Here is a 17,729-nt window from a genome sequence, read left to right as displayed (position 1 = left end):
TGGAAATTTACCATAATATTTTAACCCTATCATAGCTGTCTTAGAATTAAATAGGAGTTTGAAGATTGGCAGGCAGCAGTGCAGTGTGGAGATGTAGCTGTGGTTCTGGAGACATAACTAGAAAGTTGTGGGATCAACTCTTGGGCAGAAAACTGCTGCTGTACCCTAAAACAAGGCACTTCATTCAAATTGATCCAGTAAAACACCCAAATGTGGAAGTGGCTAACAATGTAAGTTGCTTTGGATAAATCAGCTAAATGAATATTAAGACCAATTGTAAAACAGTATGTCTCAATGAGCTTGTGTTCTATTTTCAAACAATTTACATGATGAATTGTCTTAAACAGTAGTGTCCTTAGTTTATCAGCATTGATGGTTTAAAGACATTCTATGCTGGGCTGATGCTCTCCAGGGGACAGGCACTTCACTACCACACAGTGAAAAATACCCACACTCTTTGGAAGAGCAACAAACAAACAAATTACAAGTTCTGTATTGTAAAATGTTTGCTTTCCTTTTCCCAGATAATCAACTCTTTTACAGAAGTGTCCTTTAAACGCCATATTGAAGATGATTAAATATGAACAGCCTTCATCAGCCTAGAATAGAAGGTTGGTGTGCTGTGCAGGTGCGAGGCGGGTGCTGAATTGCCTACCTGGAGCAGCAGCCTCTGTTGCAGACAGGCCACTCAGCAGACATAGGCACAGGGCACAGAAGCTGTAGGACTCCATGCTCTCAGTGAGGACAGTCCCACTGGCTTCCTGGTTGGAGAGTACATATATACCTCTTTGATATTATCACCTAGGCTATTTATCAGGGCACAATCATGGAGCCATAAACACAGTGTACAATACAGCAGATAGCAACAGGCAGGAGGAGGCAAAGCTCTGTCAGAACACTTTCACCTGGACTTTCCACTGCACTAACTCTTTATCGGACTGTTCCGTAACACACTTTTCAAACCAAGAACAATAGCAGGAACTTTTCCACACTGACGCAATACTTGGGGCAAATTAATACAGAGCCGGGCACAGAGGCACTGCAGTACGACGATGCACAGCCAAGCTACAAAACACACACAAATTCTCGTCGGCTTGGTCTTTACATCCTGCTGGACTTGACACAGATGCTCAGGCAGAAGACTGGGATTCAGCAGAAGCACATAAGTGTTGTGGGAGTAACTGGACAGTTGCACTATTTTTCACAGAAGATGTTTCTTGTTAATATTAGATTACATGTTACATAAGCATAATCTTCTCAGTCAGCCTATGCAGACAGTTAAGATAAGGGATGCAAATTTCCTTTCTAAATTATTAACTGTGCTGCTTTTTGCTAATACAGCACGACTCCTTGATATAAACCAAAACTAATTAATGCAATCATTGATCAATAATGAATAACTTGAACGAAGAACAGAAATCAGAAGGCTGAAGTTGAAAACATGAATCGCGTAGCTGAAATGCTGAGCCTGTGTTGAAACAAAAACTAAAAGCTAGAGCAGCTGGTATCTGTGTGCGTTAGAGACAGTGACTACAAAAAGATAATTCTGAATAATTATTAAAAAATCACCAAGATACACAAAATGCTCAAGTGCAAATCAATTGGAGACACTTACCTCCAAACTCAAACTCTAAACCCAATTAAATTGAGGCTGCTTTTTCCAGCCACTGAAAACCAGACATGCACCTATATTCTCCTTCCTCTCCATCAGCTAATTAACAACCCCAGGTGACCACAAATCAATGATCAAACATACAATCTTGAGGAGGTGTCAAAATGTAGTCAGAGATAAAATAAGTCTTTTTGCCATGTCTGAGGTCTGCAGTTAAATAGCAATGAGCCTTCTGCAGATGATGACGTCACCCCCTAGGAACCCACTTAAAGCTGAATTTTTCTGAGGCAGGAGGTCAGGCCTTTTGGTGTAGGGGAATTTTCTGCTTTCAGGGAAACAATGCTACAGTATGTGGCTCTGAAATCAGGGTGCCTTTGAGCAGCTGTGATCAAATTCCAGTGAAGGCCAAGAGCTGCACACTGATGTCACATTAGCACCATGCCGTGGACAACAGGAAGTGAAACCAATCAGTCGCTGAGGAGGAGATTAGAAGAGGAGAGTGGCACTGAGCCTGTTACAGAACCTGGATGGCAACGTGTATCTCACACGTTGGCAGGCCTTGCTGTCTAGACAGAGGAAACGTTCTGAGGGCTGGAGAGCTGCGAAAAAGTCCTCAGTGCAGGTACCACACTTGTCATTCATGGAGTTCAGTAACAGAGTGTCATCCCACACTGCCGCTTCTGGCCCTTCTCCCAGCCATGCAGATCGTGACCTGATTCCTCCCAGGAAAAACACCAGCAGCTGTGGTCTGTGTGAAAGGGCTGCATGGGATGATGCTACAGTACATACAGGCTGTAAATAGAGATATCAAAGAACGCCAAACAGAACTCTGCTAGTCACACCCCAGCCTTGTTAAACCAACATTGGATGAATGGCTTAATATTATCATCATAATTAATATTTTTAATTAGTCTGCCCAGGAGATCAGAGGGCTATGTTCTCCTGAGTTTGCACAGCCTGTTCAATTCAACCCGAATGAAAAAAGAAATGAAAGCAAACGCAGCTGTCAGGTGTCTGATGGCAACGGTTAATCTTTATTCATTGGCGTTAATTACCAAGCAGCTTCTCGGCACGTTCTGGCGCAGTGACACAGGGGTAAGGGCGCTGAATGAAGCAAATCATAAGTGCAAGGGGAAAACTGCAGAAGCACATTTAACATTGCGATGTGTCTCCACATGGTCTTTCAGATCTTGAAATGTGCAGCCCTACCTGGAAGATGTGACAGCAGTCATAATGCACCTGTCTGCTCACCACGCACCAGCCATCAGCTGGGAGGAGAATAGAGTGAAAAAGCTAATTCATCGATGGGGATTATTATGATAGGCAAATCATAATATGGTAATTTAATGGGAAATCATGGGAAATTTGGCCAAGACACCAGGGCAACACCCCCACTCTTTTTGAGGAACACCCTGGGATTTTTAATGATTATGGAGCAACAGGACCTTTGTTTTATATCTCAAAGGACAGCACCATTTTGTACAGTATAGTGTCCCTGTCACTATACTGGGGCATTAGGACTGATACAGATGGCATGGTCCCATTAAAACCTCTTCCAGCAAGAACCTTGGATTTCCCAGGAGGTCTCCCGTCCAGATAGTGGTCAGGTTCACACCTGCGTAGCTTCAGTGAGTTGCCAGTTGCGAGTTGCAGGATTATATAACAAGGGACATTGTCTACTTCCAATCTTTTTATCCATTTGAAGCACTGTGTCCCCTATTAAACACACCCTATACAAAATACAATAATAAAGACTGATTGAATGAAGTTCCTGAATCTCGTGCTTTGTCATTTAGGAGGGCTATGAAACTGGGGCCGTGTTGCATGCGACTTTGCAGCAGCAACTATTCCTGTCCCTGGCCCTTATTCATTTCTCTTTAAAAAAGTATCTGCTGAACAAAATGCAGATGAAAATGGTCAACATCCTAGTTGGGATAAATAGTATGTTGGACTGATCACCCATTAACTTATCACAGGCCTGAAAGGAGTAATATGTTCCACTACAATTGTCTGGAAAAGCCTCTGATTGAGGCCTCAACCACCAGCCAGACAAGAAAGGGTTAATTCATATCTGTGTAGTTTGAAACTTGAAGGACAAGGGTTTCGTAAGAGGCAGAGCAGATCGCCAAGGAAGCAACAGGAAAGAACTGTCTTGTTTCTCAAGATTATTATTAAGATCTTCTAGTTCCCTAACTTATTATTACAGGTAACTCGTGCCTACCACTGCACATTTAATTTATTTTTTAAATACACAAACCTTAAATATTTCATAAGGTTTTGATATTTTTCTATTTTGTTTAAGCAACAGAAAAGAAAGCCTTTAACAGAATAATTTGCTTTATCAGACGTTGGTAGGTGGATATGTCAGGTTATCTGAGGAACTTTAGTTATGTGCGATCAGAAACTTTCTAGACCTACAAACTAAATGTAACAGGGCTGGAAATTCCCTGTTAACACATCATGATTTATCACCTGTTTTATTTATAGATTTGAGTGTGACGGGTTTTAATTATTAATACTTAAGCTTAAAATTGCTTCTCCACTCTGTCATCAATAAACAACAGCTGACATTTAATTATCTGGATTATTGATAAACACGCCCCTATAAAACAATTGATGGGGGTTACCCATTTGAGGTTTCCTTAACTGCAACCAGGAAGCTTCATTGCCCACAGGGGAAGGGTGTTATTTTTTGGAACTTCTGCATCTGCTTCTCCAGTCCTCGCCTTCCAGACTGTGTTTGTGCAGTTTAATTTAATGTTCATTTCATTCGGCATCAGAAAGCTGCTTATTACCGGTAAGGGGGCAGTACCCAAAGAAAATCTTAAATCCTGTGTTTCCTTTTTGGGTCCTTATTAATAAACACCTGATTTTTTGCTTATTAATGAGGACCCAAAACCTGTTTAACCTAATTTTTTAAATGTAGTGGTCGAGTTCTCCTTGTTCCTTGTCTAAGATCTGCTTTGTGAATACATGACTAGCTGTGATATGTAGACTTTATACAATGAGTAAGGCATTGAATTGGTATGCTCAGGGGACAATATATATTGAATAAGTGAATAAAGGTTTAATGTTATTAAAGTTATTGAAGACACAGAAGGCACAGATGGAATAAAAACCATGAGACACCAGAGTCCATGGAATTGGCTTTGGGAAGCCAGGAAAGTGATTTACAGCAAATCCTAGACCTGGGGAAACACGATTAAGCTGTGTTTCTACGTCATACCCCCACAAAAATTGTGTAAGAATGTGAAACAAGCATATGGCTTTTGATCAATTTCACTAAGAAAGGCTGTTCCAGGATCAGACTGCTCCCCTGGCCTAGAATGGGGTTATCCCAAGGCTCAGGGAGCAGAGGGAATTCACAGCAGCAGCAGGAAGACAAGAATGAAGTGGACCCAGGCGAGTGATGGGACTAGTCGGGGACAGGCGCTGACAGAGGGCCAAGAGGGCATGTTGGGTAAGGATGGCACAGCCGGCACTTTCGGGAGGTCCGCTATGCAATGGGAGGCATAGCGCCCCAGGCAAGCAGCATACGCCATGGCATGGGCGATGAAGGTGTCCTCATTGGTGCCCCGGAAGAGGTGCGCCCAGGGCCCGCGGGCAAACACTGGCACGTCCTCGCCACTGTGGGTCTCCTCTATCAGCGGTACAGCACTCTGCTGCTGGTAATGATGGTCACCTGACAACAGTGGATTTGCCAGAGGAAAAAAGAGGCTCAGCAATATTCTGGAACTAATGAAGAAGAAAAACCTTTAGGCCTCTGTCATCAGCAGTAAAACACCCTATTTTCCCCAATGACTTTAATAATATACTGTGCTTTCACAATGTTTTTTCTATATTAGAGGACATATTGCATATATTCCCATTACACCACTGAATACATTTTGTTAAGCTGTCATTGTGCTACTTTACATTAATGTACAGTGACATTTCCATTGCAAATCTTCATAAAGGAATGCACAACTCAGAATTTGTTTTTTTTTCCATCATACAAGATTTGAAGTTGCTGTTTAACGTTTGTACTTTATGCAAGCCTTTATGTTCTCTTAATGTTTTTATAATGTTCTTTTAAATAACTATTTCAGCAGGATACTTGAGCAGGCTCTGTTAACTACTGTAATTTCCAGAGCCAGAGATAGCTGATTCTCTAAGTGCTTTTCGAAATGTCCTTGGAATGGCAATTATATCCAATTAATCCAAGAGGAAGGCAGGCCAGTAGCTGGCATTTTCAAAGCACAAAATCACTTCTAAAACCTAAAAGGAACACAAAAATGTACCACTGGCGTGGGGGTTGAACCTAGTCTGCCAGGGCTCCTGACTCTTCGGCAACTGCCATAACTTCCCAGGAGCCACCAGGCTTGCTTTGTGATGTCAGCGAGACATATGGTGTTCCTCCAATCAGAATTTTCTCTTCTGTTCAGCCCTGTTGAGGGCACAGTTTGCACAGGGGAGCATATTTGCCTTTTCTCATTCTCCCTATGTAGTACTGGTGTCACTGCTGTGAGCAGAGGCACAAAAGAAACATCTCGCATTTCATGGTGTCCATATTGGGGCTGAAATAATAGAATGATGTGTGTTTAATCAAGTCCAACTCTTCGTGACCTCCTGGACTTTAGCATGCCAGGCCTGTCTCTCAACAACTGCTTCTCTGAGCTCTTGCAAATTCATATTCATTACTTCAGTAATACTATCTAGCCATCTTAACCTCTGCCGCCCCCTTCTTATTTTCCCTTCAGTCTTCCCCAATATCAGAGTCTTCTCCAGTGAATCCGGTCTTCACATTATATGGCCAAAGTTTTAGTTTTACTATCAATAGAATGATGACCACATTGCAAAAGCCTGTCACTAGTAAATTGTAAATATAATATTTTGCCATAGGTATACCATAGTTTTATTGTGGCTTCCTGGGTTTTCATTGTGTTTTAAAGCATTTATATAGTGAACATTATTGTGTTGTGAAGCACAAGGAAGACATGCTCAAACCACAGGAATACCTAGTAAAACCATTATGCAAACATGCCCTGGTACATTTATCAGGGTAAACCATCATGTGGGCTGTTTCACAATTCAGCTCAGCTTTTGCAAATTTGAGACAGGAGGACAGCAAGCAAAACTCTTTGATTTGAACACAAATGTACTTCTGAAAGAATCATGACATGTGTAGATTGCAGGTCTTGAAGAAATGGCTGTGCTGTAATTACAGCCCTTTCTGCAGTGCCGCAGTACTGTGTGTCAACCCAGCTGAGCTTGAAGCTGGGCTGATGGATGCGATGTCAGTGTCATTTGAAGAAAAGATGAGCAGCAGCCATCAGCTCTGTGGCTTCAAGAGTGATGCTCTAATAGTTTTTGTCCTCATCCTGACAACCTGTCACAACAGGAAACGTTCTCAGGTTCTCCTGCTACAGACCCATGTTTGCACTGTGAGATTTTGTCATGCCAAAATGCTGAATTGGAGAAGGGATCTGTCCCATTAACTCCTTTGGGTTGGTTCTGTTGTTTAAAGAAATGACACTTACTGGTATTGTACATCTGTGGGTTTCGTCGACTGCCATTGACCAGACTGAATCCCGGACCATTCCCGTAGCTCAGAGCTGTGTAGGGCATCCCATCAACATCACTCACCTGGTACCCAAACCCTAGAGGAAGGAGAGGGAGAGAGAGGGGGAGATTCCAGTAAGGGAGAGTTAGACAAGGTGAGAAAGAGTAACAGGAAGAAGGAATGGAAAAAGGCAGTGGCAGAGGAAGAGAGAGACAGAGATGGAAGAAAATGAGGAAGAAAGAGAGAAGACAGGGAGAAAGGGGAGACAGGGAGTGAGACAGTAAAGGGAAAAAGTGGTTACAGAAAGAAGCAGAGGAGGAAAGGGGAGTGTGGGGGGAGGTGTTAGGGAAAAGGAATGAGATTCCACTGACACTGTCCATGTCAAGGTTTGTCAACAGCCTGACTTGACATGTTCACAATGAAAAGAATTTCATGTTTAATATTTTTATATTTACTGTTCTCCTTTCCCAAACTTTCATTTAAGCCATTCATTGAAAAATACTGCAGCCACGAATGTAGGTTAGGTTAAACAAATAGAGACAGTGACGAAGTTCTGTAACACTGGTAAGGGCAATACAAGTTTCACCCCATTACTCTCCAGTGCAAGTCTGTTCGAACAAGCTCTTATTTAGCTAAGAGATATACAGATACAAGGCCAATTCAACAGTTAAGAGACCATTAAATAATCAAAGTCCTAGACAGGGACAGTCAAGGGTGCTGACCCACTTCCTATAAAATACTGCAGACATGGAGACCTGAGATTTAAAGTTTAGCTATTCATTGCAACATGTTTAATCCATTTTTGGATTCTGCAAATTCATAATTTGCAGTTCAAAGCATAACTGAAGTTTTTACTTAAATTCCTATTTATTGTTAGTTACTCTTTAAAAGTTTATTCTTTTTTTAATCTTGTATTTAAAAAAACATAAAATTATTCAAATTACTAATAACTTCAGTATTAACTGAAGTAACTATTTGCCAAGTAAAACAATTAAAGTTTGGGTTCTTTATTAGGTCAATTAAGGGTTTAGTTAATTGGGAGCTCTGGACCAAAGTTAGTCTGCCAGTGGTTGCAATCACTGTACCGAAAATGGGGTTCCCTCGGTCCGTGTACCCCCCCAGGCTGAGCGTGTGGGAGTGGTCAGCAGACACCACCGTCAGTGTGTCGCTCTCACTGGTCAGCAGAGCCGCCCGCTCCACAGCCTCATCAAGCAGCATCGTCTCGTACAAAGCCAGCTTGGCCTTCCCTTGGTGATGACCTGGGTCAATCTGCCCACCTGGAGGGATGGTAGGGGGAGAGAAGGAAGAGGGTCTGAAGAGAGACTATGCTCAAGCATAACATACTGCACTTAACAGCTCTGCAATCAAACTACACCTGCACAAAGCACGGTGTGATCAGGACTTTCCTCTTGATCAGTACAGACACAAGGGACTCCAGACCTCAGGGTCCAGTTACTGACATTTCAGAGAACAAGCCTGCCTACAGATCTCACAGAAAATAATGGTTGGAGGACTTATATTAAAATTAGGAATACATCAATCCTCAAGAATACATCAACCTGCTGGAGGCAGGAATATTATTTATCTCTATCATCAACAAGTCTGCTTTACTTAGTCTGTGAAAAAGACAGAGCCTTGGTGACTTTCTCCATTTAGTTAACTCAATTGTTGCACACTGAGCCATGAAGTGCCTTCAGTGTAGATGAGGTTGCTTGAGTGAACTGTATACCCAACTTCACCATGGGGAAACTGCACTTCACTAGTCAATGAATTGAGCTGACCACTATTCCATAAAAGTGCATTGGGTGCCTTTGCAATAAAAAAATACCTTTATAAATGTGATGAATATTAATTATTATAATTATTACAGACGGACAGAAAAGGGGGACCCATTCTGCAATTAAATTAAACAGGATTAAGAAGAAAGCCATTCTTTAGTAAACTGTTTACCATTTTTACCTGTGGGTCCGTAACTACTGCAAAACCAGTTTTAATTAGTAATGACTCTCATTTGAGTGTGCAACATTTCAACCGCTAATACGCAAGAAAATCACTGCAGAAATTATCTCCCAGTCCATCATCTAGGCAGCTCCTAGGAAATCCAGAGTAATCAAGCAAATGGATACTTGTCACTCCGCAATGCTGACAGCTTTTCAAGCCAACCTGATAGCTCAGGCCCTAGTGGGCACTCCATGAGGGTCCCAGGGGTGACACCCACCTTCAACAAGCAAGAAGAAGCCTTTGGGGTTTTTGCGAAGGATTTTCAGCGCCACATCTGTCATGTCTGGGAGGGATGGGTCAGTGGTATTATTGCGTTCCAGTTCAAAGGACATGTCCCCTGGCTCAAACAGAGCTGCAGACGCAGAAACAGGACAATACAGCACAGACTGCAACTGCCATTACAGTACAGCCTCACTAACACTCTACCCTAGAAGAAGACCGAGGACTATTGGCATGTCTTTACACCAAGGCAGGGTGTGTCTGGAGCAAGCTGTTCAACAATGCTGCAGAAACTCATTAGATCTGATCCTTCGAGACACTGCTGCATAGATCCTCATATCGATAAATTACTAGAAGCAAAATGATATTCTCTCATTTGTGCATTTCTTTACAGTAAATTACTCAATACCCTTCTGTGTTAATTTTTGGATAGTAAATGGATTCAGAAATAGACATTTTATTACATTTCTCACAATATATTATTACCCAAACAAGCAGAAAATACCTCCTGAGCTATAATAAATAACGTTGGAGCATGCTTTTAAAAGCCAAGCGAGAACTGTATTCAGTTGTTCAGGTTTCTTGAGCACATTGACTGTACAATATCTCTCTCTTGTGGTCAACTGATGGAAATGCAATTATCTGAAATAGAGGCTGGTCTTGACACCTGTGCATCTAAACCTCCTACCAATTTGAATCTACAGGCTCAACCTAGGGGACTGAAGTGATCTTTGAAGGAAATAAGAAATCACTCTCTTTTCCCCTTCTCACAGCTTCTGTTTTCTGGCAGGGTGGGTAAGGGAGTGAGGTCTCACCCCCTGTTTTGGAGAAAGGACCTACACAATCTGGCCAATGGTGAATGTGTTCTAAATTGCGTCATCTAAATTCAAACTGAAGGGGCTTGTGCCTCCTTCAAGTCTTCCAGTAGAAACACCCTTGTCTGCAAGTCATAGCCTGAATAGTTCTGCAATACTGTGAGCATCCCAGTACAGAAGCATGAAATAGCCCGTAGTCCAGGAAACCAGCTCTAGAGTCTGGACACTCCAGTCTTTCACATCTGAATTCTGAAGTACAGACTATGAGAATTACTTTCATACAATTTCTTTTAAATTCCTTTCAAATAAAGCCCCCACCTAGCAAATAATCTGTCTTGTCTGGGTCCACTCTGTCTAGGTCAGCCTTGTTCCACACATAGGTGGCATTCTGGAAGACAGAGACATGAACGTGAGCAGCATGTACGCACACAAAGGAGCAAGCACAAAAATGCTCAGACATGTACACACACAGAAACACCTACTCTCTCTCTCACCTTGCCCGGTTTTAGATCCTTCCATTTTTGGATCAGATTCACACCATCTAACCGGAGGCCTTGGGACCTGGAATCACTGGGATATTCAGGGTCAGGGGTTGCAGCGGGGGTCATGTACTTGCGCCCGCCCCCCATGATGACCTGGACAAGAAGCACCCTTGATTACAATATGACAGCTTTTACTCTGTGTGGGACAGAGAGGCCCACTTGTCTCATTACTGACTTTTTCCATATTTCTCGCTTGGACTTATTTAACTCATTAAACCTAATTTAACTTGCCTATGACATACAGTAAGTTGCTGGTCATTTCACGAGAGCTAGAATTTGTGCTTCAGGTGGAAGTCTGGGCTATCTTCATGTGAGTCTACAGATCAGCTTGCTCTTTTTCTGTCTCCCAAACTCCTTCCCCATCCCTGCAGCCCTCCCTTCACTCTTACTCCTTCTCCTCTGTCTCTCTCCCTTCTCACACTCTCCATTCCTGCCCTTTACTCTGCTCTACCCTATATCAGCAATGATGTGTATTAACACGGGAGAAAAGTCCGGGACGCCATCCTCTCTGTGGCCCTTCCTCCTTCATCTGTCTCTCCCTCTTCTTCTTCCTCTCTCCCTATGCTCTCTTCTTCCCACTTCCTCCCCCCAAACCCTAGTTCCATGTCAGGGATGCTGTGTGTAAGTGAGTGCCCCTATTTCTTTCAATGTCTTCCTCTGTTTTCCCTCTTTTCTCTTCCCAACTCAATCCCTCCTTCCCTCCCCCTTCTGTTTCGTACTACCTCTATGTCTGGAATGTTGTGCACGAGCTGGTGGGCGATGTCCTTGCAGCCCTGCTGCCTCTGTTCCGCTGGCATGTTGGCATCGCTGTACCAGTAGCGGTTGGGGGTGTGTGCGTAGGCAGGGGCAAGAGTGGCATGCTGTACCCGCACGGTGGTCACGAAACCTACAGACTTGCCTGCAGAGTGAACAAGGAGGAAGACAGAGAGACGGTGGGAGAGAAGGGATGAGAGTGAAGGGTAAGTCGGTTGAGAACAAATTCTCATTAACAGTGACACGTGTTAAACTGGTCGCCCAAGAGGTTGACATGACTACTGAAACCTGTCAAGAGCAAACATCAGGTGGAGGTGTGGAGGACTGGTTAGGGCTCTTGACTGATTCTTCGTGGGTGTAAATACCAGGATGGCACTGTTTTTGTACCCTCAAGAAAGATACTTTTCTCAAATTGTTCAGCCCCATATATATGGGCATCAATGTCAAACGCTCAGAATATACGTGTCAGACAGATAAATAAACAAACTGCCAACTCTCATGGCGGCAAATGATGCCAATGTTCCTGCATGAAAACACCTGGCAGACCCGTCTGAGGTTTACAGATAGATCTAGGAGATCCACCAACTGACAAACTTGAATTCAGGAGGGACAAAACCAACAAAGAAACGGATGCTTTTTGAATGACTATTGGGTGTTGAGCTGTAACGAGTCGTGCCTGAATCCACTTGGGGAAGGGGTAGCTTCCTGGCCATAGGACTAGGAAGTAGAAAGGAGTTAAAGAAGTGGTAGCTGCGAGGTGGAGAGGGATGGGGTGGAGGAGGGATAACTGAGACAAATCCGAAAGGAGGTAAATCAGGTGTAAAGTGCCTTTCACAAAAGTCCATCACAGGAGCCTTTATTGAATAATACAGAAGTAGAGAATAAGTAGAGAAACAGGAACTATAGACCATGTGGACAAGGAGGAGAGGAAACCAAAGACTCCCATTAGGAGTTTTCCATTCTTCCAGATGGGTGGTGAAACTGAAAATCGTAACACCTTGCTATTTATTTGCTTTTTCCAAATACTTTTTGCCTGCTCTTCTCATTTGTTGATCGTGTTTTTTTTTCTTTTACTGATTTATTTCTTGCTACCGTTTTTAATCTGTTCACCTTAGGATGTTTTATCATGAAAAGCTCCAAATACTTTTACTTAAATTGTATTTACGTTATTATTTAACAATTGCAATATTATTGTAATTATTAATTTCCAGTTGTGTGACTAGGTACTAGTTTCATTGTTGATCCTCAACAGACTATTTCAGGATCAGCACAGATGAGCAGGTGAGAGAAACAAGTTGACAGTGTTAATTGAACCCTGAAGAATCAACAATCAAGAATGTTTTAAGGTGCTGTACACAATAACCCATGGAATAACCTAATTTCACATTTTCACAGCGCAGCACTGCTTTTTTGTCTGTAAACACAGCAGGGCCTCCTGTTCTGTGTACCTGCGTCCTTGGCCCAGCGCAGGATGGAGGTAACGTGATGCCCATCGGAGGTGTTACAGCGGTCGTAGGTGGCGCCAGCGCTCAGTCCTGCCGTGAACTTGTTGGTCTTGACTCCACACAGGAGGGCCGTGGCAGCGCAGGTGCTGTCAGCGATCTGGGCATCTGTACAGTACGTCTGCACTCAGGTAAAAACACACCCCTTTACCATACTTATTAATTGAAAGGAAAATTGGCAACCTTCATTACTATATAGACACATCCTGCAAATCATGAACAATTTTTGTACTTAGTTTGATAAATCTTAACTGCTGTCTTAGTCTCAGGTTACAGGAGGAGGAATGCTTGACATTAACATGACTGTAGCATTTTTAACCATCTAAGTAAGGAGAAGTGCGGGTTTTCAATACTGCCATGGTGAGGGTTCTGTTTCACACTGGGATTTTGTGGCAGACCTCACACAAGGTTTGTTCTATTTCTCTATTTTAAATCTATACCTTTATCATTCAGCAACATAGCTTGAGAGTGAGCTGGCCTGATGAAGAGAAACACTTCTCTTGTGAACTCAGAAATCAAAAACCAAGGCTGTAAAAGCCCATCTCGAGACTAACTCTCCTCTCCTAAAGCATTATATCCTTCCAAAGGTCAGGAGAATATTCCCCCTTTCCCTGTCACTGACAGGCAGTCCACCACCCACCTGAATGGGAAAGAGGATAATGAAGAAAGGGGACAAAAGAGAGTATTTCTGCCAGCTGGCTCAGCGGTGGTGAGGATCTCACCTTGGAAAGGGCTGTGTAGGGGAAAGTGTCCATGGCCAGTGTGAACTCCTCACCGGTGCCGCCCCTCAGCTGGCCTTTCAAGATCCGGGTGGCAGTGATGGTGTTTAGGCCCATCCCTGCAACAGCCATCCCCACACTGTGAAGGCTACTATGTGACTGTTAATGCCACATCTTTCAGTCTGATTCCTGCTACAATCTAACAGCAACAGGTAAGTCAGAAGAATTATTTGCACACATGAAGCCCTGTTTCCAAATGGATTCATCCTGGGACTTGATACTTATTACACTTACTATTATTTTAACAATACTTCAGAGCATCAGCTCTGATATTCTTCTGTCTGCATGCAAGGTGACAAGCCTGCCAGGAGTATCCGTTTGCCTGCGGAGACACCTGATACAACATCAAGGACCTGCACTGAGTCAGATAGAGCCCTGTGGTCCATATGTCACCAGTTCATGCCAATGGGGACTGTAACTAGTTCAGGAGTGGGTTTGGAACTAGTCAAACAGGGCTGTGGCCCCTGCAGGCTGTGTAGTGATGTCAGAAAAAGATTTGTCAGCACCTCCTCCAATCAGTAATAGCTTTTATCTAAGGTGTTGTGGAACTAGAAAAGTGAAATGACAAATGGCTCCTTAGTCGGGCATATCAACATGTTTCTTTCTCTTGCATGTGGCGTAGGAGTTGCTGTCACAACTGCATACTTTAAATTGTAGCAAAATGCATTCTCAATCCCCGAGACTCATCAGGCTGGAGTATATTAAGCAGAAGGAGGGTATGGGACTCCCCCTGGGATGGGGGTTTACTCCATCACAGGGTTATCCATGAGCAATGTTGATACCTGTTGGTAGAGTTGTGTGGACAGATGTCAGTTGTGCATCTGTGCAGGGATTGTGGTAAAATACTTTGCTCAGAAGGTACAACAGCAGTGTCCATAACTGGGCTTGAACACAATATTTCAGTCATGAGTCTAAGCCACTAACCATTGCTAGATATTGCACCCTATTCTAAACTGGCTTAATGTGGAATGATTCTAAATGAAAAGTAAATTCTGTATTTCTGTGCACATTCAAGCACGTGAAATAGTTTGATTTGGATCAACATTATTGGGAACTGAAAGTAAAAAAAGTATAAAAGTAATCTTCTCCTGGACAGCTTCCTTCCACCCCCTAGGGGACACCAGCCCTGGCCTGTGCTGTTCCTGAGAGGCTGTCCTCACCGTCTCCGATGAAGAGCAGCAGGTTTCTGGCTGTGCTGGTGGAGTCTCGCTGGGACAGCCTGCTCTGGAGGCGCCGCTGAGCCAGATCAAACCAAAACTGGGGCTTCCGCTCCTCGTCTGATCCCCACAAGACAGAGACACATACAGATGCTGAGGATACTGAGCGCACAACCACCCCCACATCTACAAGAGCCCTGACAGTCACAAACCGACAAGGAGTGCTTAGAGAAAGACAGAAACACAGACTTTCAGAATTGCACAGTCAGGACAGTAGAGTCACAGAACGTGCTGACGCATTATAAAATTAATTCTAAAAAAATTGCATGAAAAAATCCAGACAGAAACAAATTAGGCATGAAAAGACTTAATATTTAACCAAATTAATTGCATTTACATAGTGCTTTTCAACCAAGTGGTGTCCATCCACAGTGAAGCCCTGCTCTTTGCCCTGTGCTTTGAGGTTAGGCTCTGGGCTGCCACAACTCTTACCACAAACAACTGGCTTTCTGGTAATGGATGCATGATTATCATCTAATTTGATCAAAATAATAGAAATTTCCACTAGTGTGTATAGAGTTAAAACATTGGAGCAAATGTTTGTATCTGCAGCTAAAGACTTTGAATCAAAATGTTCCAAACAGCCTTCTTTTTGTTTGTAACCTTCCTTGTCTTCTTCTGGAGTGCCCTGTGCTCATCCTTCCCTGTCAGGACCTGCACTGCACACAGCAGGCAGACAGTCTCATGGCCCTCAGGGATGCTGTATCTTCTGCTGCTCCATTTCAGCTTCAACCCTCAATTAACAGATCTCATTACTGGCCTGGCTGGACATGTTTAATCATTTTTCAAGGTCTTTGAAAGTTGCCCATTTCTAAGAGTCACAGACTACAAGGTAGAGTAGCTGTAAAACTTTCAGGCTTGGATCAAAGAGATGAGTTCACGCAGTGCATGAAATAATTAGGACCTCTACTATACTCCAACCAGAGGCGGCTCCCCAGAAGAGACATCTCCTCAATTGTAATAGAAGAAATGGAGTGTATTGTGTTTGACACACAAAATGTCATACGTCTGCCATCAGGGATGTGTGTGTCAAGGCTTTTTGTTTCAGTTCTTCCAATAGTGTTTAGCCCAAACTCTTCACTTATCTTTCTTCATGTTAAAGAAAGATGATAGACCACCTGCTGTGTGGATGTTTTATTTAGCTGACTTGCAATAAGAGTCAGGAGACACAGTGGTTCCCCGGGTGAGGGGAAGACAGATTCCTGCTGGACTCCCCCAGCTCAGGTTGGTCAGCCTTAGCTCCTGGTGACCAGCAGAACTTTTCACCCTCCAGCATACCCTGATTCCCCACTTAGTTAGCTGGTCTGCTTATTTGAACAATTGGAAAAAACATTCCCATTAAAGTCTGTATTGGAAAAAAAAAAAACTATGGAGCTTCTGTACCCAGAATTAACAATACCTTCTAGGCCATCTGGTTTAAGATGGTAAAAATGAATGGCTGTCTAGTCCAATTGTCACTAATGCAGTTCAATAAAATCTGAAACCCTCTGAAGCGCTGTTCTAAATTCTGGGTGCAGTGCCCTGGCCAGTGAATGGCAATGAGATTTCGGCTCTCAGCTGTGCTCTGACAGCACTGTCACACCTGCTTTCCATTGCATCAAGGCAGATCCAAGTGGGAAGCTTGATCCTAGAAATAGCTCAGACCGGGAGAAAGCAGCTTTATCAAGACACATCTGAATGGACAGCCCTGACCTGGAAACAAGTGTCATACCAAATCAGATCGGGGTGGACATCCGGATCTTGCAAACGGTAGTCTCCCAGAAACACAGACCAGTCCAGACAACCGCAGTCTTACCTGGGAAGAACACTGTAGCCGCAAAGGAAAGAAAGATGCAGCAGCAGAGGCAAAGGACGAGCGTCGAGACCGGCCGCATGACTCCTGACGGGCACCTGGACTGCACTGGCACCCCCCAGGGGCTCCCTCTTATGGCCTCCTGAGAAAGCTGTAGCGTGACAGCCCGAATGAAGCAATCGGCATAGTTGGGATGCAGAGCACAATGAGGCCACTGCTATCAAATAGCGTGTCCGAGTAATTCCATTAGCCCGCTTACAAAAACAAGTGGCACAGGGAAGTATCCCCTGTCATGCCATTGATGCTTGAGAGAAGACTGCACATTCCCCATGGGCTAGAGTTTCAAGACCATGCCTAGCTGTTTGTTAGTCACCCACACAATTATTAACTACCCCCAGCAATGACCAGGAACCTGTGGCGAGAATCCCACTTTCACACTCCCTTTCCTCTAACCCCAACAACACCTTTCTTTAAGACATTTTCCTCTTACTCCTTTTTGTGATATTTGAAGACTTTGTGACAGATAAATGGTCACCCTGTATGTGTTCTTAAGCACTGCACTATTACAGCACACGTCCCAAAGAAGAAATTAGATGTGCACTTTCATTTGCCAAGTTTTTTTATGTAAAAACGCATTTGGTTGCTATACACATGGGTGAATCACAAACGGATGATGGGTCTAAATATTATATGGGAAACTTGCTTAGCAGTGGAGACGGTTTCTCCATTCTACCTGAATTCTAAAATCATGTTCAAGTTAAATAAAGCACATGTTCTTCACACTGTTTCTCTCCTGTTGTGCTGGACGTGTAACTGGTTAAAATGCCAAAATGCTTGCGAACTAGCTGGTAACTCAGCCCTGGTCCTGCTATGACAGTTACAGTCTCAGTCACAGCCCTCTTACAGGAAGGCTGTAAAGCTGAGACTTCCAGCCTTCATACTGGCAGAACTCCAT

At 43.4% G+C, this 17,729-nt stretch overlaps 1 protein-coding gene across 1 annotated transcript; it reads right to left on the bottom strand.

The window, feature by feature from the left end:
* Positions 1–4,659: 4,659 nt before the first annotated feature.
* LOC102691558 (alkaline phosphatase-like) lies at positions 4,660–16,861 on the bottom strand. The gene is made up of 11 exons (XM_069197773.1): positions 16,778–16,861; positions 14,926–15,042; positions 13,709–13,824; positions 12,933–13,107; positions 11,454–11,629; positions 10,684–10,824; positions 10,508–10,577; positions 9,373–9,507; positions 8,240–8,431; positions 7,132–7,251; positions 4,660–5,294 (listed from the first exon to the last, which is right to left on the bottom strand). The coding sequence occupies exons 1-11, from the start codon at positions 16,854–16,856 to the stop codon at positions 4,975–4,977; spliced, it is 1,641 nt and encodes a 546-aa protein (XP_069053874.1). The 5' UTR covers positions 16,857–16,861; the 3' UTR covers positions 4,660–4,974.
* Between the last annotated feature and the right edge of the window lie 868 nt (positions 16,862–17,729).

The sequence above is a fragment of the Lepisosteus oculatus genome, chromosome 13 (assembly GCF_040954835.1).
Source record: "Lepisosteus oculatus isolate fLepOcu1 chromosome 13, fLepOcu1.hap2, whole genome shotgun sequence".
Lineage (NCBI taxonomy): Eukaryota > Metazoa > Chordata > Actinopteri > Semionotiformes > Lepisosteidae > Lepisosteus > Lepisosteus oculatus.
Note: the sequence above shows the minus strand (reverse complement) of the source record. Positions and strands in the feature narration are given on the sequence as shown.